The sequence below is a fragment of the Durio zibethinus genome, chromosome 14 (assembly GCF_047325235.1).
Source record: "Durio zibethinus cultivar Kanyao isolate XHJ-2024 chromosome 14, ASM4732523v1, whole genome shotgun sequence".
NCBI lineage: Eukaryota > Viridiplantae > Streptophyta > Magnoliopsida > Malvales > Malvaceae > Durio > Durio zibethinus.
In genome coordinates this window covers 23,310,307-23,332,636 of record NC_143175.1, presented here as the reverse complement: position 1 = coordinate 23,332,636, position 22,330 = coordinate 23,310,307, and the positions used below count along the sequence as shown (strand labels likewise).

The 22,330-nt window shown below is 32.4% G+C and overlaps 4 protein-coding genes and 1 non-coding gene across 5 annotated transcripts; 1 reads left to right on the top strand and 4 right to left on the bottom strand.

Annotated features, from left to right (window-relative positions):
- Positions 1–1,227: 1,227 nt before the first annotated feature.
- On the bottom strand, positions 1,228–5,049 carry LOC111294087 (rho GTPase-activating protein 4-like). Its single transcript, XM_022887253.2, has 5 exons — positions 4,245–5,049; positions 3,294–3,414; positions 3,081–3,200; positions 2,583–2,813; positions 1,228–2,053 (listed from the first exon to the last, which is right to left on the bottom strand). Exons 1-5 carry the CDS (start codon positions 4,637–4,639, stop codon positions 1,457–1,459), a joined length of 1,464 nt encoding a protein of 487 aa, XP_022742988.2. The 5' UTR covers positions 4,640–5,049; the 3' UTR covers positions 1,228–1,456.
- Positions 5,050–7,070: 2,021 nt separating this feature from the next.
- On the bottom strand, positions 7,071–8,918 carry LOC111295386 (putative small nuclear ribonucleoprotein G). The gene is made up of 4 exons (XM_022888851.2): positions 8,770–8,918; positions 8,603–8,625; positions 7,441–7,562; positions 7,071–7,330 (listed from the first exon to the last, which is right to left on the bottom strand). Exons 1-4 carry the CDS (start codon positions 8,802–8,804, stop codon positions 7,268–7,270), a joined length of 243 nt encoding a protein of 80 aa, XP_022744586.1. The 5' UTR covers positions 8,805–8,918; the 3' UTR covers positions 7,071–7,267.
- Positions 8,919–9,010: 92 nt separating this feature from the next.
- Positions 9,011–9,082, bottom strand: TRNAP-CGG (transfer RNA proline (anticodon CGG)). The gene has a single exon. It is a non-coding gene; the product is annotated as a tRNA-Pro (tRNA).
- A 2,609-nt stretch (positions 9,083–11,691) lies between these two features.
- LOC111295103 (auxin-induced protein 15A-like) lies at positions 11,692–13,101 on the top strand. The gene is made up of 2 exons (XM_022888474.2): positions 11,692–12,949; positions 13,048–13,101. The coding sequence occupies exon 1, from the start codon at positions 11,721–11,723 to the stop codon at positions 12,096–12,098; it is 378 nt and encodes a 125-aa protein (XP_022744209.1). The 5' UTR covers positions 11,692–11,720; the 3' UTR covers positions 12,099–12,949; positions 13,048–13,101.
- A 3,020-nt stretch (positions 13,102–16,121) lies between these two features.
- On the bottom strand, positions 16,122–18,459 carry LOC111294996 (uncharacterized). Its single transcript, XM_022888321.2, has 3 exons — positions 17,553–18,459; positions 17,305–17,473; positions 16,122–16,821 (listed from the first exon to the last, which is right to left on the bottom strand). The coding sequence occupies exons 1-3, from the start codon at positions 18,372–18,374 to the stop codon at positions 16,352–16,354; spliced, it is 1,461 nt and encodes a 486-aa protein (XP_022744056.1). The 5' UTR covers positions 18,375–18,459; the 3' UTR covers positions 16,122–16,351.
- Positions 18,460–22,330: the final 3,871 nt, after the last annotated feature.

Sequence of the window (22,330 nt, the reverse complement as noted above, 5' to 3'; positions counted from 1 at the left end):
TGCGTTGCGGTTCCACCCCAAACGCCTTCTCTTCCCCTTTCGCTCTCAAATCCTCTGCTTCCCTTTCCCTTCCTATCTCCGGCCAGCAACTCCACTTCCACGTCATCAAATCCGGATGCATAGAAATAAAAACGAATTTTTTAAGCTTGGAAACAACAAAAAGAAACCATGAAACGAGAATTTGTAATCAGAATTAAAAGCTTCGAGGATTAAATCTTTGAAATACTCTTAAATATATCTAATAACCTCAAACACATACAAAAATAATATAATTTAAAATTTTAAAAAAATTTATAAATAAATTTAATAAAATAAAAAAATATATATATTTCATTATTTTATGTCACAAATTACATCATTTAATTTTTATATAAAATATAATATAAATACATAAATGATTAATATTTTATACATCACAAATATAGAAATTACCAAATCTGCTCGAGGCTTTTGGTAAGAAATGAAAATGGCGTTAGCATTAATGAAGTGCGAGTGAGCTGGACCAGCTTGGCCCTGCCTCTTATGGGCCTTTCTTTGTGTTATTGGATAGGCTGTTAGCCCAGCTTATTATTGTGCAAACAAAAGCAGTATATTATTTTAAGAATTCTTTTTCTTTTTTTGGCATTAAAAAATACACCGAACATGATAAAACAAAAATTAAAAAATATAGTTTTTTATTTTTAAATATATTTTAAAAGAATATGCATCACTCTTTTAATTTGAATTTAAATTTTTTTATGGTGGATGAAATAATTGATCTATTTTTAATTATCTTTTACAATAATAATAATCAACACTTCTATTTTCTTATAGATTCCAAACCACCCTTTCTAGTTTTCTTAATTTAATTGTTGGATTTTTTTTTTTCATTTTTCCTACCAACCCTTAGCCTAATTTGGAAAGAAAAGGATATTGAGAACAATACTTTTTAGGTACAAACAAAATTTCAAAGTAAGATCATTGAAGTGAGTCATCGAAAATAAAGGATTTGTGCTTGCATTTGGCAAAATGCGGAGAGAATCCTCCATTGGAGAAAATATTTTATGTTACTATTATTTTCACCTTCCTTCTCAAGCCTTGTCATGCATTAATTCACCATTTTATAAATGCGGGGTTCTTTTTTTCTAGATAATTAAATGTAAAACTACAATTACATGCACAAGGAAAGCAAAAGTCATGTTCAGGTCAGCAACACAAGGAACTTTGATTGATTAGAAGCTGTAATGATAAGTACCATTAACAATAGAAAATGTTAGAACGAGCTGAGGAAATGTCAGTGTGAAGCAATGACAGGTTAAAGAATTTCTACCCAATATCACATACATGACACACATTAACTCGTACACAATATTTCCAAAAGAAAAAAGAAATGGAAACACAACATACCAACTTTTACCAGTTGGCTTTTCCCTCCCATGCGGACCTCATCTGACTACAACCTAACATTCAAGGCCATTCACCTCCAAGCTTCAAAAAGCTCTGCTCTCGAATTTATGCGGCTGACAATCCTTGTTCCCTTGCGCTTCTCTACAGGTCCTGCTGCATGACCTATTGACCTTTCATTTGCCTTATTCGATCCCTTCTTTAGACCTGAATGACTTGATTGACCAGTTCTGCTCTTTTTAGACGTCCTTCGGAGGCCACCTTCTTGGAGTCCATTTGCTGAGGAGTTCACTTGAGAAACCACAGTGCAAGGACAGTTATCAACTAGAGAACGATTTCCAGCACAGCCATTCTCAACTGAAGTTAGGAAACTTTGAGAGCTAGTTTCAGTCATCAAATTCTCTTCAGCAGTGTGAGTGGGGCTCTCTACGGCAGGTTCTTGATCAATAAAAGCGTTCTCACCTTCACTTTCGTTTTTAACCTCCTCATTGACATCTTTGTGCAGTTGTGAAGAGCTTTGCTGTCCATTCTTATCAGAAGGCTCCAAGCGAGAAACAGGAGTAGAGTCTATCATAGAATCTTCTCTCTCTTTAAGTGTTCTAATAATAAGTGTCTTCAGAAAATTCATAACCTGGACCGCGTACATCAATGCAGTTAAAGGATCTGACATCTGCAATAAACAGCAGTAGCGGAGGTCATTAAACTAAGAATGGATTAGATAGCAAGAACAAACCTAGAGGATATCAGCTATTGCCACACGCAACCCTAAATAGTTTAATTAAATTAATACTTTGACGGAAAAGAATTACCATCAGAAAAATGTACTATCACATTTATGAGGAAGACCTTTAGCGAGCTTCAAGGTGCCCCAAAAGTGGAATGGACTCTTTGTCTTGAAGTTAGATCATATGTTGGAACAGTAAATGATAATAAATTCTGATTTTCCTCATGTTTTGAAAATATAAAAATTCTGCGAGTTTGCACGCAAGGGTATAGGGTATGCATCCATTTGACAACTAGTATCAGAAGATATGCTTAAAACACTTAGCACCTTTAAGGCGAGGAATATGGAGAAAATGTAGTAGAACAACTCAACAAAGCTTTATCAACTACGTCAAATTGGCTCAAGCATCAGTAACCAATAATTGTTCATGAAGTTTGACATGTGCATTTAATACTAATGAAAGATATTTACTCACTTGCGTCATGTTTGGAGCAAACACCATGGCGACATTGCGTGCATTCATCTTGTTCAAATGCTCCAGTTGCACAACATCAGCCATTAAATTTATAGCCCAATCCAGTAGAGCTGCTTCTGTTGGAGGAAGGCGCCTCACAAGCCGAGCACACTCTTCTTCTGACTGGGATTGTATTACCTGCTCTGGAGGAAGGGAGTCCAATACACCACTAGGAAGTTCTCTAAACCAAGCCTGCGGAATTATAAACACATTAACCACATGTAAAATATCAGTTCAACAGGGGAAGTCTCACCTTACTTGCAGGTATCTTGACAGCATTCTCAGCCCATGAACCAGTCCTTTTGATAGTTCAGTTCATACTCAATATTTTATTTACTTATAATAAAAATTACCTTGATAAAATACAAGTAGAGATGCCTATATAGCCAATATATATATGAGAAACATGTTCCTCATAACCAAATAAGACCAGCAGCTATGAAAGAGCAAAGAAAAAACCTTTATAAGACCTGCCAAGCAATGTATATCTATCCCATCTGGTATTACTCCCCTATTTAGCTTTTCCCTGACATACTCCTCCTGCCCATTCTCTGCATTAATTCTGAAAATTCCTTCTGCCTTAAAAAAATAAATATAAGACTTTAGTTATTAAAATTGGACACTTCAAACAATTTTATAGCCATAGTAGAGAAAAGATAGATAGTCACATACCTGGAGGCCTCCTTGGACATACAAATGCCTTTGCATGAGTAGCAGTATTGTTGGCACACTATTCCCTCTAGAGTCAAATGAAAGTTGCATAGATTCTGTCGAAACTCCAAATACATTTGCACTGCACAAGAATGGTATCTTAGTCAATGAAATAAAATTAACACAGGCACCATTGGATAGAATACTGATATAGACTTTGACAACTGTGATCACAAAGCTAGGTGTCACCATTTCTATCTCCATATATTCACTGTATCCATCGTACCAACTATAAAATTGTGCCTGATCTTCAAACTGAGCACCGCAGACTAAACAATGAAATAAGCATAAAAAATAGATATAATTTCAGTAAGGTTTACTCATCATACACAAAATTAGAAAAGGGTACCCAGAACCCAATTCCTAAGTGCTTCAAATAGAAAATGCCCAGCAGCGAAAAAAGGCATACAATGCAGAAAAAGACTTGAGCTTTTTTGTAGAAGAAATTTGCATAGACAAACTGAATCAAACTGTCTAGTTCATTAAGAATTTACTGGGGAAAACCCAACGGTCACCTTCATTACTATGGAATTCTATATAAGAATCAAGGCCTCAAAGAAATTAATCATCGTCCGAAGCCAATAAAATGGATTGATGTTTGCAACAACAGTTTCCTCATAGGTAAGAAAAGGGAAAACACTAAACCTTTTTCTAGTATTCCTTGTGTAAAAAAACATTTAAAAGTTAAGCAGACTAAATTATATGAATGCGAAACAAAGAATTCAGGAAGAAAATATCTGCATTAACCAATATAAACAAACCCCAGAAAATTTTTCATTAATTACTACCCTTTTATCGACAATCAAGAACAAAAAAATCAAGAAAGATTCACATTGTGACAAACCCAGATGAGAACTTCAATGATAATTTTCAAGGGAAAAAAAAAAGAAGAATCTCCTTTGATAAACTTACCTGGCACTTGGGGCTCTCCTGGGGACCTCAGGCTCAAATTCAACCGGCAAACCAAGAAATCCATGGAACCTATCAAAAGTCACATGAGCAACATGTCTAACATTGGTAGGCAACCCAATTTCCATTGAACAAAGCTCTTTTCTTTCAGAAATGCTACACCCAATCAAAGACTTCCTAAAGGCAGCCACGAAAAGTGTTAAGAAAGACAACTGATCCGCTTCCCTGTCCCTTTCTTTCCTCTCTTCCTCTTGCCTACTCTCCTCTTCCTGGTCACTTTCTTGGGCTATTATACTTCCCACAGTGCTTACACCAGAGTTAATAAGGGCATGTGGAGTTGAGGTGGAGCTTGCAGGTGAAGAGAAGTGAGATGGGGACGATTGGAGTACTTCAGTCATTGTGCTTTTTCTTTATTGGGGACAAGAATTTAGACCCAAGAAACTAACTTTTTTTTATGGAAATTTTGGTTTCTTTGGAAGGACTTTTAATGGAATAATGGGATATCAAGATTGGTTGTCCATGTAGAGTTGGATTGAAGGAAAGATTTTGGATGGTAGGAAGTAACTACCATCATTTTGGGGGTTATCTTTTGTTTTTATGTTTAACTTTCTTGGCTGGCGAAGGCTTGAGGATTGAAGAAGCCAAATGTAAAGATAGAAAATTTAGGGGAAGAGAGAGAAGTGGTGGTGGGTGGAGGAGATGAAGAGGCTTAGAGAAGAAAGAGGACAGCCCCCAAAGCCAATTCTATAAGCAAATTGGTGCGCTGCTTCTGTGCAGTGAATTATCCTACTCTTCTTGTTCCAGAGCCAATGAAATGTAGCCATCCAAGCATTCAATGGAATTCTTTTACCAGCTTGACACATGGTTATGTTGGGATTAAAAGGATTATTCTATGATAATGATATTCATAGTTTAATATTAGTAGTATTAAATATTAATTTTCATTCATAATAGTAACATTTTAGTTCAAAATATAATTCCATTGTATCCCAGCCAATCTTTTGAGAATATATATATATATATATATGTTTATTTTCGAATTATTATAATGGAAACAAATTTAATGAACATTTTAATTCTGATACAAGATTTGGGAATTTGAATATACAAAGGGAGGAAATTTTTTAAGAACAGATGACAGATAATCCCAACATAAAGAAAGGTTGTCTTACACAGATCCAACTGGTTCTGACAGGTTAAAGACACCCTAGTCATAGTCTTAAGCCACCTTGTCTTAGTTTAACTCTATCATGTCAGCATCTGGGTCCCACCAGTTTCCAACCAAATTCCCCCCGGTCGGGCTTTCTGGTTTACCATTCAAAGAAGGAAATCGTTGTTTGAGTACTTACGAAGCTGGTGTTTAGAATAGAAATTGAGTGTATAGTTCAACTTCATTGATTAATCATTGCTAGAAGATTTGCTCAATAGCAAGGTCCAACCTACCAAGTTATTACCAGAAGAGGATAAAAAGCAAGGTTTGGTGAGATTTAAAAAAAAACGTTCCAAGTTTGTTAACATTGCTGTTAATGATGGTCTTGCCAAATGACTCATGAATGCATAAAAGAATTAATGGCATGGTAAGATATTGTAAAACTGTTTGCTTTCTCTGCATTATGGTAAAAAACGTTCTCATTAAGAATACGAAGAAGAGAAAAATGGCAAACAGAAAAAGATAGAAGTGTTGCCTAAGTAACCTTAAAATTGCCACCAAACATGTGCGACTTTCCACATGACAATTGGCAATACAAACAAAAAAAAAGATGGATTCTATTGAGGATATGTTGCCTGTTGGGTGGGTGAGCTGTGGATCAGATCACTCATAAACCTTTTATAACTGTCTACCCTTCAAAACAGAGAAATGTTATTATATCCCTTTCATTGATTTTCATTGTGATGAAGCAATCATCAATGCTTAATACTTCAAAAACAGTCGCCTTTCAAAAGTCTGTTGGACTCAGCAACGGGTCCTTGCCTCTTGGTGCCGTTTCAAGGACTCCAGGAACAGCCTGGACAAAAGGAAAAAAGAAAAGTGAAAGTGGGAAGGAGCTGTTGTCCAAGACAACTAGTTGTTGAGCTGCATGCAAAAGAGAAACTTTTAAGGGAAGTTGCCCGTTGTAAACTCTACGGTATATTTTCCCTTTTATACGTTGGGAGATTAAATCCTACTTCGCGGGCATCCCTCATCTGTATACTTCTTCGTGCCCGAGAAAAGTCAGCGTTTGTCCTTTTTGCCTTGTCTAAGCGATCGTTAACCTTAACCCCAATGGGATGAAATTGCAGCATCATGCTTTGTTAAAAGAAAAGTGCCGCGCTACACTCTAAGATTGAGTTCTGTCATCCAAGGAGAGGAAAACGAAAGGGCTGCTGCCTCTTTGAGTGAAAATATGAGCTTTTTACTCAAAGCTTTCGTTAATTGAGAGGAGCATGGGTTTTTTCCTTCCCCTTTTTTTAAATACACCAAGAATATATACAAGCTAAATTGATGTTTGATTCTCTCAATACAATTGCCAAAACCTAACGGCTCAAAACGAATCTGGAGCAACTTTCAAAGGTACCCTCTTATTTCGCTTTTATCGAAGACATCTTTGAAAATAGGAGAAAGCTCATCAGTCAAATCACTAACCGTACCATGAGCTAAATGGGCATGTTGAGAGAATTAATCCAACTGCATGACTTCCCATTAAAGCAAAACAATAACGACAGCATATCTGGCTACCCAAGTTTTATATAAGTCATTCGAACTGCTCAAGTTTTCTGCTTACTCCATATTTTAACAGTAAAATAAGTATCACTGTTACCATTCACTACATTAAATTAAACCATCTGGAATTGCATAAAGGAAAATCCATTAAAAGAGAAGGAAAAGAAAGGGAAGAATCCATGTTGATCCATCCTCTTCCCACAAATACTGCATTACATAACATATCCAATCCCTAAGTAGCAGGGTAGCAGCAGTTTTACACAAACAACAGAGAGTGAAAGAGATGCATCAAGTGGTTTTTAAATTTCCAGTAGAAAAACCAGAATCACTGCATTCTGCCTACAGGTTCAAGTGCTTCAACAGTAACAACACTATTTCCTCTTATCACCTGCAGCGGAATGATATCAATTACAATGAGGCTAACAATGTAAGCATATACCTGAATTACAAGTTAAGCACTAAGGAAGGCACTTCAAGAAAAAATATTAGGAGACTCACCACCATGCCTATGTCAGTTTTCTCATTGCCATTCACCTCCACAGTGTTGTCAACTACCAGATTCATAAACTGGTCAAACCCACGAAGTGTACCAACAACCATCCGATTTGCATTCAGCTTGACTGCAGTATTACGTACCAAGAAAATTCACACGAGTAAATTTTGTTCCTTTAAACATATTACAAATCTATAATGAATGTAAATTAACAATCTGCAAGCCCATAAGCCACAAAAAGTAGTTATATGTTATGAATACGTGTTACAAGGTTTTACCCCTCTATATTTTTTATTTACATATGCCGACCTAACAAGTGCAACTTACAAGACCAATTAACACCATTAACAGAAGCATCAAATGACAAATGCCTGACACACTAAAATAAGGCAAGAAGGTATTAGCAAATACCAAAATAACGCACACCTAAATATAGAATCTACTTTAGCTCATGAATTGTTCAATCTTCAATCATGACCCCTATAATAGTTTTTTGGAGATGCAATGTTAAAAATATTAACACCCACAAGAATCTAAAAAATTGAAAAACAAGATAAAATTTCTTAAATTTTATTAACCTTAAAAGAGTTCACAATACTGTAAGAACATCCCAGAACAGAGAATTAAGTTTAAATCTCTCCACGTACACAATATAGCATCTAATCCCAGTAGCATTAGACGGTCATTAACTATCATAACCCAGAGACAGACCTTCTAATGGACCCAAAATATTAAATTCCATAGTGCAGGACACCCTTGAGTCTCAACTCAATCTTGCAACAGGCTCACAAACGAGAAAAACAAAATGCAAAGCCCGCACCAACAAAACCCACATTTAAATCTCAATTTAGGATCAGACAAACAACAGAGGAAATTCACTCATTATAACAACTGAACCATTATACTTACATTTAGAATCCTTTCAGCTACAACTCCCCAAACACTCAACTCAACCCCATCAACTTAAAGAGGCGAACCCTTTCAGCTACAACTATTCAAACACTCAACTCACTCAATTCAGCTTAAAGAGTCATCGACCATCATGAATTAGAAACTTAACTAACCGAATTCGGGCTTAATCCAGCTACTACTAGAAACAAGCAACAACAAATGAATAAAAACTAATTTTAATTAAATAGCATAAAATTGAATTAAAGAAAAAATTACTCTGGAGTTTCTTGTCCATGTACCTGTTATAAACAACATCACCAAGAAAAGAAATTAGAAATCGAAGAATCAGAGAAAAGAAAACTTAGAAAAAAGAAAGTACTGAAAAGAGAGTGAATAAGAGCTTTCCCTCGAGAACCAAAAAAAACGGAAGAAAAAGAGCTTACTTTTTGAGATCTGGAGGCTGGCCCGATCTGCTCATTGTGACAGAAATTTGGTCGACGGCCGAGTGCAAGTGCTAGAGAATGGGAATAGGGTTTTGGGAAGGAAGAAAAGCTTTGATTTTGATTCCGTAGAATCAAAATTAAAAACCCTATAAATTTTGGAGGGCCTGGGCTTTAACAAGAGTCGGTTTCGAGAAACCCACGGATGAAAAATAAAACGAATGTTGAATCCATAGGGTTAATCGGGGTGCTGCGAGAATCGAACTCGCGACCTCTCGCACCCGAAGCGAGAATCATACCACTAGACCAAGCACCCTTTCGTAGGAGTTTCTCTCAAAATAATTTAATTTATTTTTTTTAAACTTTATCATATATTTAAATTTATTTTTATAATCATTTAATAATTTAAAGATGATTAACAAATGAAATCTTTTTTTTTTCTTATTTTAATGCTATATTACTCTTTTTATACCCAAAAAAATAATTTACTAGATTTATAATTTATATCACAGTTAAACTCTTAGCAAACTCAACTCTATAAATCGTTTTAAAAAATAATAAATTAAAAAATATATAGTACGTACTAATAGTCAAATGATAAATTGTTTGATTAATGGTGAATCAGTGATTGAAGTTTTTCTTAAAATTATATAATTTTAAATCGATGATTGTAATTTTTATATTTATATATTTTTGAATGATTTTTGTCCAAAATTTGATTTAAAAAGGTTCTTTGAGTTGGGTAAAACTACAAAATAAAGAGTGCATTCTTAAAATATAAGCTTTTTAATTAATATATATTTTTTAATATCAACTTCAAATTATTTAATTAAACGGTTAAGAAATTTTCTATGGTGGAGAATTATTAATAATTTTTTGTTTGTTTAAAATTTTTTTTCTTGATCACTATATTAACTATCCTTATTAATTTGGAATATTTTATATCTAAACAAAAAATGTATAGAAAAGTAAAGGGAGGACATGAAACCAAAATTTTTTTAAGTATATTTAACGATTCGTATATTCATATCGTATTTTATATAAAAATTACATATTATAATTTATATTAACATCAAAATATAAAATATATATTTTTTAATTTTATTAATTTATATATAATTATTATTAAAATTTTCATATCTTATTTTTATATTATATTTTTATTATATCATTATATTATATTTTAAATAATCATATCTATTTTTAAAGTGAATTATCATTCAAAAAATGTATATTATATACTGATAGATATGGTACATTTTTTCTCTTTGAGATTCATTTTCTCCGCGGCATTGAACTTTGGGTATGGTTCAAGCTCTGGAACGTGAAGATATTCCTATTATCATTGTCACCAGCCGGTTGGACACATTTAAACAAGTTGCATAAAAATCTGAATTCAGAAATATTATAAGACGAGCTCAAAAACATTTTACAATATAGCATTAATAAACAATAGCCCTTTTTTTAAAATAGGCAATGAAGAGCATATTCTAGAGAAAAGATAGAAACCATTGAAAACGATGGATGGTTGGGATTGCGTTGGTTGAACAAAATAATAAGTTTTAAATTCAAACAAAGCTTTCATCTTTTCCCTGGATGTGGTCGTACCTTTTATGTACAGAGGGATCATGGCCCATGAAGAACAACCTTAGCCTTTCCGCCTTTAGTCAACTCCATTTGTCATTTAACTGATTTTCCATTTGGAACTGGTCAAGCCCATTCATTGTTCCCCCACTTGCACAAGGCTAAAATCATGTCTTTTTTTAGATGGAAGTATCCGGATTGCCAATTGTCGACACTCAATGAACCCTTCCCCGTCTTTCTGTTTTTTTTTTTTTTTTTTGTCACTCCAACCCAATCCTTCTTGTCTCTCATTTGACATTTACAGAAAAGAAAATGGCCGGCCCTGCTTTCAGCTTTATTGTAAAGTAGGGCTGATGGTTTGCTCATTGCTCCTTATACGTTTTAGGGGTTAGAAATTAGTAGTAGGTGTATTTGACTTTGTTTGATTTGATTAATTAGCTTAATTCCCACTTCATGGAACCCACCAAACTTAAGACCTTCCACCAACTTTTCTCCTTGTCAATAAAAAATTTATCTATTAAAATTTCTGTTCTTGTTCCCTGTTTTTTAATAGTATATAACTTTTCTTTTGGTTTGTTTTGTTGTTTTTCTATACACTTGTCAACCAACATTTCAATAAGACAAACTGAAATGTTAGAGTTCACTATTGAAGAATATCCCTAACTCCCCATTAAACTTTAGTGCTTTGAGTCAATCATGGAATGGATCACATATACTGCATTATTACTCCACCTTTAAACAAAAGTGAAAAGACAGAAGCGGTTCATTTGTTTTCTTGAAGATTATGCGATTGTTTTGTTGATAATCAAAGAACCATTACAATGACTAGTGGTTGGCATTTGATTAAAATACAGAAATGATTCTTCAACAGTTGATTAGTTAACACTCTTTAAAGGGTTAGTTATTCCATCAATATTAATGGATTTTATGCAACTTTAGCTCTTTTACCACCGTGTAAGATGGAAAACCATACTATTTTTTTGTGATTCTCAGCCACCCAACAATGTTTTACCAACAAATGTGGTGCATAATGTCATACCAATCAAAACTCGAAGTGGGTGCACCTCATCATTGATCTCTAAATGTTTTGAAGTCTAAAGTTGGATTCTCAGTTCCTGTTTAACGATTGATAAGTCAAAGTAAATGTTCAGTCAATTTTTACAAGTTAGAAACGATGTTCACAAATTCCCAATTATTGACAAAGTCAAAAGATGATCAATTCCTGGACATTCCCTCTCTAGCCACAATACAAACTCTTCCCCCACCCACTAAGCGACAGACATGAGACCACCTTTTCTTCTAGCTTCCCACTTCTTTATATCCCCTAATTGCTCTCTTTCTCTTTCAGGTTTCAAACACAAGATAAAAAAATGTTGGGAAAAAAGATGGGTTCCTTGAAGAAGATAGCCAAGAAGGTGAAAGGCATGGGTGGAGGTGATCAAGAGCAATCGCAATATGAATGCTTGCTAAGAGAATTTGAGCAAATGTCTCCTACAGCCTCAACCCCATCTGGGTTTTTTGCTATTTATGTAGGAGAGGAGGAAGAGAGATTTGTGGTGCCAACCAGCTTCCTGTCTCATCCACTCTTTAAGATGTTGCTGGAGAAGTCATACAATGAATTTGGTTTTGAGCAAAGAAATAAGCTAGTTGTTCCATGCAGTGTCTCTACGTTTCAAGAAGTTGTGAATGCTGTAGAATGTTGTAATAGGAAGTTTGATTTTGGAAAACTAGTTGAGGAGTTTCTTTAGAAAAAAAAAATGTAGCTTCTTAGTTTCAGGAACTAGGGAATCTTAACCTATGCTTTGAGTTTATAGTTCCATGAATTCACTGGACTTGTAGCTCTCCTGTATCATACATATCCAGCTCTGTCTGCAGTGCTGATTTTGGTTATGTTAATCACTTTGCTAGGTAAATTGACTGAATCATGTTCAAAAGAAACTGAGGTGAATTGATTCCTAAGTTCTGGTTTTTCTTATTCTTGTAAATATTGGCAGCAAGAATTCAGGATGTGTTCATAATTAGCCAAAAGCGAATTAGTTAGATTACCAGTAGAAATCATTTTCCGATGGGGCAAAAAGGGAAGAATGTGGTCATAATTAGCTTTGTTCTTTTTTCCAGCCTCTTTGTTTTCAATAGATCCCACTTCCTACTTTCTCTGCTTCTTCCTCTCTCTTTCTTCCATTTCTACAAATCAGAAACAGGTAATTTGGAAATTCAAATTAATAGTTTGACTCTGATAGCCTTTTTTAATTCACATTTCAAACTTTGGTATTTAGGAGCTTGCGCACATTTGCTGCATTTAACTTCTGGAATAGAATACAAACTACTTTCTCCTCCCAATCTTTTCTTTTGGCTCTGAAGGTAACATTTTGGTTCAAGGAACAACCAACCACATCAAGAAATCTGCAGCAGAGTTGCAGAACATTCTGTTGAAAATTATTTGAGATTTAAAATATTACAATATTAACTATTTTCTTAGGGTTTTTTTTTTCTTCTTTGACTAACTGATGTCAACTTTTGTGCAATAAATTGAAAGTCCACGGACGTGCTACAAGGGCTATGAGCCAGAGCCAGATGAAAAACAAAAATTTTTAAAAAGGTTTACAATCTTGATAAACTTTTCATTATTTGGGGGCCTAAAACTGAAGCTGAAAATTATGAAATCGGTTGCTGAATTATCTGTCCTTCGTTTTTCAGTATGCTTCTTCAGGAAGGTGACCAAAGCCCATCAAATGGAGGATAAATGGTCAGGCAAGTTAACTATCAGCAACATGGTTCTAAGATAGAAAAAACCTGCTAGGCATATGTAAGTTGTAACATTTCATGGGATTTGGGCATATAAACTGGACTTGGGTTGTCAGTGGATGCAATAAGTTAAATTAAAGCGTGCATGGGTATAGCCTGAACACATATTGGGTAAGTGTAACTTAAGAGCCCAAAATCTGAGAAGTCAATCTGATAGAAGAGAAGCTATAACTTGATTCTAAAATCTCTACTTAAACCTGATTTTCTCATACTACCTGTTCAGTTTTTCAATTTATTTGGTTTGGTTGGGATTCCAAATGATAACCTAACCAAACCTACCCTACCCGAACATACTTTGTTTCAGCAATAACTGGGTACTGCTTGTCATTTTCTTCTTTTAGTCTAAGATTGTTAAGAACCTGTATTGTAGAAATCAGAGAATTGACACTTTACAACCTCATTCATTTCTCATATATGATGGCAAACTAGCACAGAAATTGTTCATGAGCACAATATTCACCGCATGAAAAATCTAGCTATTATTCTCTACATTGATACTACCATCTGGAAGAATTCTTTTCATTCAGTCGATCAGCTCTTGCATTTGTTCTCTTGAATGCAGTGGCGCTGGATACACGCATGCATAATCCAAATATCCATCTCGTATAGTGTCAAATATGGCAAAGGTTGGACCAACACCGTGAACCGAAGAGCACACCACGTAACCCACCAGGCCAAGTTCCCCGTACAGTTTGTTGGATTCATCTTCGAAAACCGATATGATCAAGGCAGCCCTCACAGATGACGATGCAGTCAATCCAGGGTTGTCAATGGCTTTACACATGAGGAAGTTTAGGTCACTCATATCCGTGAAATGCCAGCTTCTTGTATTGTTCTTGGCGTTGTAAAAGGACGTGTAGCATCCCTTTGCTAAATCCTATAGTTCTTCATATGCAGTCTTATCATGTCATGTCATGTCATGTGATTGCTACCGAGAACTCGTTCAAGAATGGACCGACAGTGAACGAGGGTTACAAGTTACAACAGCATATTTTTCCTTTTCTGGTCAGGAAAGGCTTCAGTGGACCGAACTGCAAGCGGCTACCAGGGCTCCACAGAGTTTAATGCCTCTTGATTTGCAACCCTGTAAATTGTGAATAATATAACTTTAAGACAATTTTAATCACATAAATCATGATTTTATCAAACCAAAGACTAATCTTAGACACAAGTCAGACAAAAAGGGTACCAGAAGATCAATAATGAAATAATATCAGTGATTTGTTGATGAATTATTGCAAGCAGTAAATTAAGTTCATGTGTAAAACTGCCATGCAGATCAAAATATCAGAGCCCAATAGAACTTCCTGCAAAAATCAGAAGATGAACATGCAATGGAACGGAAGATCCCCCACAACTTGGCCTAAAATCCCATTCATTCTTATTTAATGCTAGTAGTTTCATATGGTGATTGTGAAATGTGATAATGGGCCGGCATTTTCGACGATATCTTTAACTGGTTTTAAAACCAGTCACTTTCACAAATCACAACCAGAAAATGTACATCGTATCCTTACTATCAGCCCCAAAGCTCTCTGTCCTTATACCGACTCCACTCACAATAGTGATAGCATCGCCTGAATCTGATCCTGGAGAATTATCCTGGGTGACTAGGCCTACCACTTGTACAAAATATCACTGGAATCATTGAAAGCTGAAACTAGTCTTCTGGGCCTTCCCATAAAGAACTTGAAAACGAGAGTTACTGAAATCCTCTACTCCTAGATGTTTATTCTCTGTGCTGGCGGCAAAGATTAATGAACTTTATATCAGAGCAAAAACTTGGAATGAATTAATGCCACGAAACTTAATTTTACAAAAAATGTTTTAATTTAAAATTAAAAAATATTATAAATATTAAAATTTAGATATCAAATTTACATATTTTGACTTTAATTTATAATTCTTAAAACAAAAAAAAAAAATTTGGACTACGATTTCTTTCGCGTTACTATAAGAAAAGGGACATCTGTAATTTATTTCTTTGATTGATGTCTAAAATTTTAGCTTTAATTTCACCATTATTATGTTGAAAAGGAATAGGACTAGTACGTTTTTTTCATTACCATTCGCAATATTCACCCTATTATGTATTATCCATGTAAGTACAAAGAAACAATAGAGTAGGTACCACTTTTAAGGATTTTTGAGCTACCTCGAAGCGAGGAAGAAGAGATAGGAAATCTCATATTTTGGATATGGTTTGGAATGAAGTGTTTTATAAGGTAATGGTAGTCAAACAACCTATCATTACGAATATTAAATTTATTTAAAGTAAGGTTTTTTTTTTTTTATTTAAAGAGAAAGTGATAAAGGATATTAGCGATTGTGTTATAATTTAATTTAATATTAATATCAAATTTGTTATCGTGGGAAAATATAGTTTTTTTTTTTAAATTAAGATCAAATTTGCTAGTGTTCTAATTTAATATTGAATTTTATTACTATAACTGTAGAAATTATGATTGTATGTATTATTACCCTTCAAATGAAATGTTATTAATAATACTAAAAAATTTTATTAAAACATTATTATTTTTCATTTCATTGTTGAAAAAAACTCCTCTAAAGTAAAAGTCAAAATTCAGTCCTTATCACGTAATTTATTATTAAAGTATTGAATTTTTTTAATTATTTTTTTGAATTTATTATAATAAAATATTACATTCATATAATCAATTGAATAATCAATTATTTATCATAATAAATTATAATAATTAAATAATCAATTTTAAAATTAAAATATAACTAAACAATCAAATTTACAAGTAGTAAAATTTGAAGCAGAACCTCAATGTTTTAAAGTTTCTTCTTTACCATAAAATCAAAATAAAATATTAAATTTTTAAATTTTTTAATGTTCGAGTTTAAATTTTGATAAATTTAAATAAAAAATTTTTTTAATGAGCCTTGGTGATTTCAATAGGTCTTAAATTTGAATGCATACCTACGGTGAATAACAAAAAAAAAAAAAGCCCCTCCTATCTTTAATTACTATTAATTGTAATTGATATGAAGTTATTAAGAAGAGTAGCAGAACATTGGAAATAGAACAACAACAACCTCAATTAAGAAACCAACCTGCCCATTTTCTAGCTTGGGCTTTAAAGAAACCTATAGAGATTGGGTGACACCATTTATGAGCCTATAGTCTATAGCTCAAAGGTGTCACCGAAAGGACACCTGACCTGAGCCTCTAGCTCTCATTTTCATTACCATTCTTTCCAGCATCCACAAGAATGCACTTCATAGAATCAACCAGCTCCAGCATTTGCTCCCTCGAATGCAATGGTGAAGGATAAACGCAAATGCAATCCAGCCGACCGTCTCGTATACTGTCAAAAATCGCGATGGATGGGGCGATGCCATGAGCAGAAGCACAGCCCATGTAGTCCTCTAGGCCAACTTGTTTTTGCTGGTCATTAGATTCATCAATCACAGTATCCTCAAACACTGATATTAAAGATGTTCTCAAGGATGATGATGATGTCAAGCCAGGGTTTTCCATGGCCATGCACATCAAGAAATTCAGGTCTGCCATGTCCGACAAGTGCCTGTTGCAGTTCTTATAGTTTGTAAATGCCGTGTACGTTTTCTTTGCTAGCTCCCAAAACTTCTCTCCTCCTTTAATGACATGCGTGTTCAGAATAGCTGAGTGGTAAAATCCTACGAAATTTGTCAAGAAAATCGCTTACCTTAATTGGCATGAAATTTAAGACATGCAACTTTGGTTCCGTGTTAGGTCTTTTTCTTGTACTAAAAAAGTTGAACCATTGAAGACAGCAGCAGCATTTCCTTACTACTGGTGTTTCTATCAATTAACCACCCTTACTGGTTTTCTATCAAACAAATAGGGAAAAAAAAAATGGTCCTTGGTAAGGTCAGCTATGAATTGTCATCTGATCGGTTCTCCAGAAATATACTAAGTCCAACCTCCATCATAAATGTCTATTTCAGGACCAAATTAATGATTAATGATAAGCAGGCAATTGAGATCTTATTCCAAGTCTAATAGCATATGATAGTATTACCGATCGCATTAAATTTTGATTTTGATAACTTAAAAGTCATTTCAAATAGAATCCATTGGTGCTTAAAGGGAGTTTTTCAAGATTTTTATTTGGCAATGCAATATTATAACGTGCTTACCAAAATTGTGATTGGAGAGAGGAGGTTCAAGAATTGAGCGGCAATCGGTGAGGGTTACAATTCCATATTTCTTCTTTTGATGATCTGAACGGCATTTAGAACTGTGTGCAGCAATCAGCCCCGCAGCTCCTAATGCTCCACACAACTTGATCCCTCTTGCCTTGCAACCCTGAAAAGTTCAATTTGAGTCTCACAAGGCAAAAGTAGAAATTTTCGGAGTTTAAATTTGCATGCTTCAAATCACTTACAGCTAATATCCTCTCAGTGTCATCAGTGCTGATCATCAACCTTACTACTTGAGTAGATCTGGGAGATTTTGCATCTTTGAACTTCAAATTTGTCAGCCTTAAAGAATTAACAGAGTAGCCTAGCATGTCTACACCCCTTGCCCAGACAGTTTTCTTAGCCTTCCCCTTGGGAATAAGATCTTCAATCGCCAAACTAATCTCTCCTTTGTCCATCATAATTTCCCTTTGACCCTGCTGTGACCCTGTCTCCTCTTCTTCAGTACCCATTAACGTCAACAACTCTCTCAGCAACGACACCGCCGTGGTCCTGTCACATGCAGAGGCATGCAGGCGGAGAACCAACACCCACCTTGCACCAGGCAAAGCATAAACAGAAGCAAAAAACATGTCATTTTTTGTGCTAAATGAAGGTTTATTATTATGACAATTATTCCAAGCGTTTTGGTTAAGTTCATGTTCAAGAATCAAATGCAGCGGTGAGATATTCTGGTTCTCTTGGTTATAAATATTTTCAAGGATGTTAGAAGTTGTGGAATGGTTAAAGAACTTGATTTGAGTGAAAGGAAAAGGAGACGTAACAAAGGAGAAATTAGTATTTCCACTAGGATCATGATGCAGCCTAGACCTAAGAATTGGATGAGAATTTTGTAGCTTGTGAAGGGCATTTCGGAGGCGTGAAACATCGGGATTTTTGGAAGAAAGGATAGCCAAGACGGCTATGCCAGTTCCCCCGAGCACCGCACGGCACCAGCTATGCTCGGTTCCACCAACAGCTCGGCCCTTGGGATCAAGCATTTGAGAGTTGTGAGTTTGGGCAGACATGTAGCAATGATAGCAGTAGTAATAGAGTAATGATGTGGTAATGGTAGCGGTGCTAGCGAAGGGGAAAATTAACTTGCTTTGTTTCGGTGAGCGTTGAAGTGGGGAAATATATATACTAGTGTTGTGCGGGTAGTAATTAAATGAACGTTGCTGCCCCTTACCTGTCTCATTAACATTACTATTATATGTTTTTTTTAATAATAAGTTAATATAATTATTTTTCTTTTTTATTTACGAATTTTACTTTTTTAAAACACATATATAAAAGTAAGAATGATAATGATTTGAATCTAATTGAATTCGGTTTGATTTTTTTATATAATATATAATATTATAAAATTTAAAAATTTAATTTAAATTTGAATAAATATTCTTTTAAAATTGGTTTGATTCGAAATAAATTTTATCGATTTAGTTTAGTTAATCGATTTTTTAAAATTTTTATATATTATTTTAATAAATTTTTTGATATATTTAAATATATTTATATATAAAATAATTAGTTTATTTTATAAAATTTTAAAATATATATAAAAATTAATAAAAATATATAATTTAGTTCGATTCGATTTTTCTTTTCAATTTTTTACATTCTAATCTAAAATTCAATCTAAATTTAATATATATATTAAATATCTCAAATTAATCTAAATCGAATAAGAAAAAAATTAATTTAAACCAAATCAAATACTATAATATCAAATCAATTTTTAAATTTTTAAATTTTCTTTTTCATCCCTACGTGAAAGGCCTTTCTATTATATGAATTTGATGACTAAGGAATGCTTGTGATTAGCGAAGCATGTGTCACAAATCCCCACTCATAAGAATTGAAGAAAGTTTTGGTATGTTGATTAGGCCTTTAAGTTTACTTTAATTCGTACAAAATTTGTCAAATTTTATATTCCTTCCGTTTTATATATTGTATTTGATTTTAATTTTGTACAAATTTTAAAAAATTTTAAGTTATATTTTAACTTTTATTCATTGTTAATTTTTTTTTTCGAATTTTACCCTTGAAATGAAAAAAAAAAAAGAATAATTATAAACTTATAAGTATGATAATAAAACACTTTATATATTACATGTAAATAAAAGAATGCATAAACAATGAAATTACTAAAAAAACCCAAACAAGACAATTTGACTTCATGTGCAAAGGTATTTTCCCGGAGAAAAAAAAAGGGCAAGCTCTAGGAAATTGGAAAGCATCTCTTAGTGATTGTGTATTTAATGCTTAGACAAAGGATAGGGTAGGGTAATTTGACCGGCTGCAGCATGCTATTACATATTAATAATAAAACTTTATATCTGATTATCAAAATTAATCTAAATCTAAAAACTTAAATAGGAAAATTCAATTTTTACCAAGTAAAGTTTAATTACTTTTTTTTAATTCTTAATATATTTTTAAAATTTTTTTATCGTATTATTTATCTGATTGAAAATAATAATGAACACTTTAATTATTTCGAATTCATAACTTTTAAATACTAATTTTAACAATATATCAATTAATTTTAAAAAAATTAATAATAAAACTTGATCAAAATAACGAATAAAAAATTATATAATTTTATGCAATTGATCTTTTTAAATTTACTAACGTATTTATATAATTTTTAATATTATAAAAAACCCATAGTTAAATATTTAATTTTTAATTTACTGGCCAAAAATTAAAAAATCTAAAACTTTAATTTTTTACAAACACAAGAACCACTAAAATTTTGAATTTTTTACAAATAGCAAAACACAACGATTCCTCCCTATTGCTTAACAAAATAATAATTTTTATCTGTCTGGAAAACTTTAATGGCTTTATAGCTAAAAGTAATGCCATTAAAGGAGTCACATGGCCAATCTCTACTGCCCTCCTCTATCCGAATTTCAAGCTATGCATAAACCATGTTCTATTTGGTTTGAAGGATAAAATAATATTGAATAAAAATTTAATAATTATTTAAATTATTTATCATTTTATTATAATTAATTAAAATTTTAAATATTTATTATCAATTAAATTCGCGTTAGATGAAAATTGATTAACCATCAATATTGATTTTCATCTAATAAAAAATTTAATTGAGATAAAAATAAATATTTAAAAATTTAATTAGATGAAAACTAATATTTAAAGATTTAATTGACCTAAAATAAAAAATTATAAAATTGATTGATTGAAATAAAATATCAAAATTTTAAATTATTATTATTATTATTTGATAGCATTTTTTTTAACTCTTTTACCTTCTATTAAAAATACACAGTTTTTTTTAACCCTTTTACCTTCTATTTACTTTTATACACAATGTAAAATTGTTATATAAAATTATTAAAAAAATTTAATGGACAAAACTCATATTTAAAATTATTAACATTTGAAATTTTATTATTAAAATTAAAAATTTAACATCCTATTAAAAACAAATCATTACAAACCAATGTCCCAAAACTATTCAAATTTAATGCGCGCATGTTGTGGCAAAAAAATTTTTTTTTTGTGCTCATGTTTTTATTGTTCCGTAAACAAAACGACATTATAAACCAATGTCCTAAAACTATCCAAATTTAATGCACGCAAGTTGTGGCCAAAAAAAAAAAAAAAGTGCACATGTTTTTATTGTTCCATAAACAAAACAACATCGGGAGAAGACATTGAAGGCGATCTCACTTTGCTTTGGGTGAGGCAAGTATCTGTGTCTAAGTTTTGAATTAAGAGTAACAGTTTTGAAATCACAAAAAAAAAAAAAAAAGCAGTTAAAAATAAAAGCAAATGATGTTTTTAATGTTTGCACTCCTATGTTTCAATTAAAGGTAGAAATAAGAAAGATTGAAAGGAGAGAAAAGTATGAAAATTAAAAAGTAAAATAGATTAATAAATAATATCGAAATTATTTTATTTATAAATAAAAAGTAAAAGATTTTATGGGATATAATAATAATGTAATTAAATTGATGTAATATTATATATATTAAATTAGTTCAAAATTTAAAAATATTTTTAATTATTTATTAAATAAAAAATTTAATTTATCATTTGAATCTAAAAATATTCCTAATAGCAAGGTTGAGAATTATGGTAGGATAGCCACCGTGTAGCATGAGGTGGATTTATAGGACGGAAGAAATTAATGAGTTATCACATCTTCTATAAATTTAGTTCAATTGAGCATTTAATGTGTTAGAAAAAGGACATTGTAACATGCAATGCTTTCATGCCAAACCTTTATGTAGCTTTGTCGTCTATTGAGACCGTTCTCCGCATTGATTTTCAAGCATGGTTCCATTATTTGATGATCAATCCTTCAAATAGGAGAAGAACCAACTTAGGTTTAGCATTATCATCATTTAAATTTAAGAGATGATCTGTCAATTCAAAATTAATTATTAAATGAAAAAGTCTTTGTTATATTTATGCTTTTAAGGTATCCAAATTAACTTATAATATCAATAATTTCTACGCTATTAAAGTTATTTATAGATTAGATTAATTAAGGTGTCAAGCTTATGGATCTCTTAAATGTCATGCTTTTTATTTATATTAGTTCGATTATATTAAAAAATAATATTAAATATAATTAAAATTAAATAAAAAATTATAGTATTAAAGTAATATTTTAAGGTTGGCTATCTGACTTAAAAATGCTATCAAAATCCACATGCCTCGCCGAAACACATGGCTCTTGCACAACTCTAGTCATGATAAAATGGTCTTTTCAATATTTTGTAATATAATAATATTTCTATATATTTATGCTATGTTATGTTATATAATTTGAGGAAAATTATATCTAAGATATAAATACAACTAAAAAACATATAGAAAAGCGAAATGTGAAAATAAAAAATTAATTATTTCTCCTCCATCAAAACGTTATAAAAACATCTATTTTTTTAATATTAAAGACTATAGAACTTTGAATTAAAAAATTAGCCCACCGATAAATGGTGGA

Coding starts and splice junctions, on each gene's coding strand:
- LOC111294087 (XM_022887253.2), bottom strand. CDS start 4,639: ATGACTGAAGTACTCCAATCGTCCCCATCTCACTTCTCTTCACCTGCA. Junction 3,415..4,244: donor AGGAGAGCCCCAAGTGCCAG/GTAAGTTTATCA, acceptor ATTCTTGTGCAG/TGCAAATGTATTTGGAGTTT. Junction 3,201..3,293: donor ATGTCCAAGGAGGCCTCCAG/GTATGTGACTAT, acceptor TATTTTTTTAAG/GCAGAAGGAATTTTCAGAAT.
- LOC111295386 (XM_022888851.2), bottom strand. CDS start 8,804: ATGAGCAGATCGGGCCAGCCTCCAGATCTCAAAAA. Junction 8,626..8,769: donor CAGCCTCCAGATCTCAAAAA/GTAAGCTCTTTT, acceptor TGTTTATAACAG/GTACATGGACAAGAAACTCC. Junction 7,331..7,440: donor AAACTGACATAGGCATGGTG/GTGAGTCTCCTA, acceptor ATTCCGCTGCAG/GTGATAAGAGGAAATAGTGT.
- LOC111295103 (XM_022888474.2), top strand. CDS start 11,721: ATGTTGGGAAAAAAGATGGGTTCCTTGAAGAAGATAGCCAAGAAGGTG.
- LOC111294996 (XM_022888321.2), bottom strand. CDS start 18,374: ATGTCTGCCCAAACTCACAACTCTCAAATGCTTGATCCCAAGGGCCGA. Junction 17,474..17,552: donor ACACTGAGAGGATATTAGCT/GTAAGTGATTTG, acceptor TGAACTTTTCAG/GGTTGCAAGGCAAGAGGGAT. Junction 16,822..17,304: donor TCTCTCCAATCACAATTTTG/GTAAGCACGTTA, acceptor CAAATTTCGTAG/GATTTTACCACTCAGCTATT.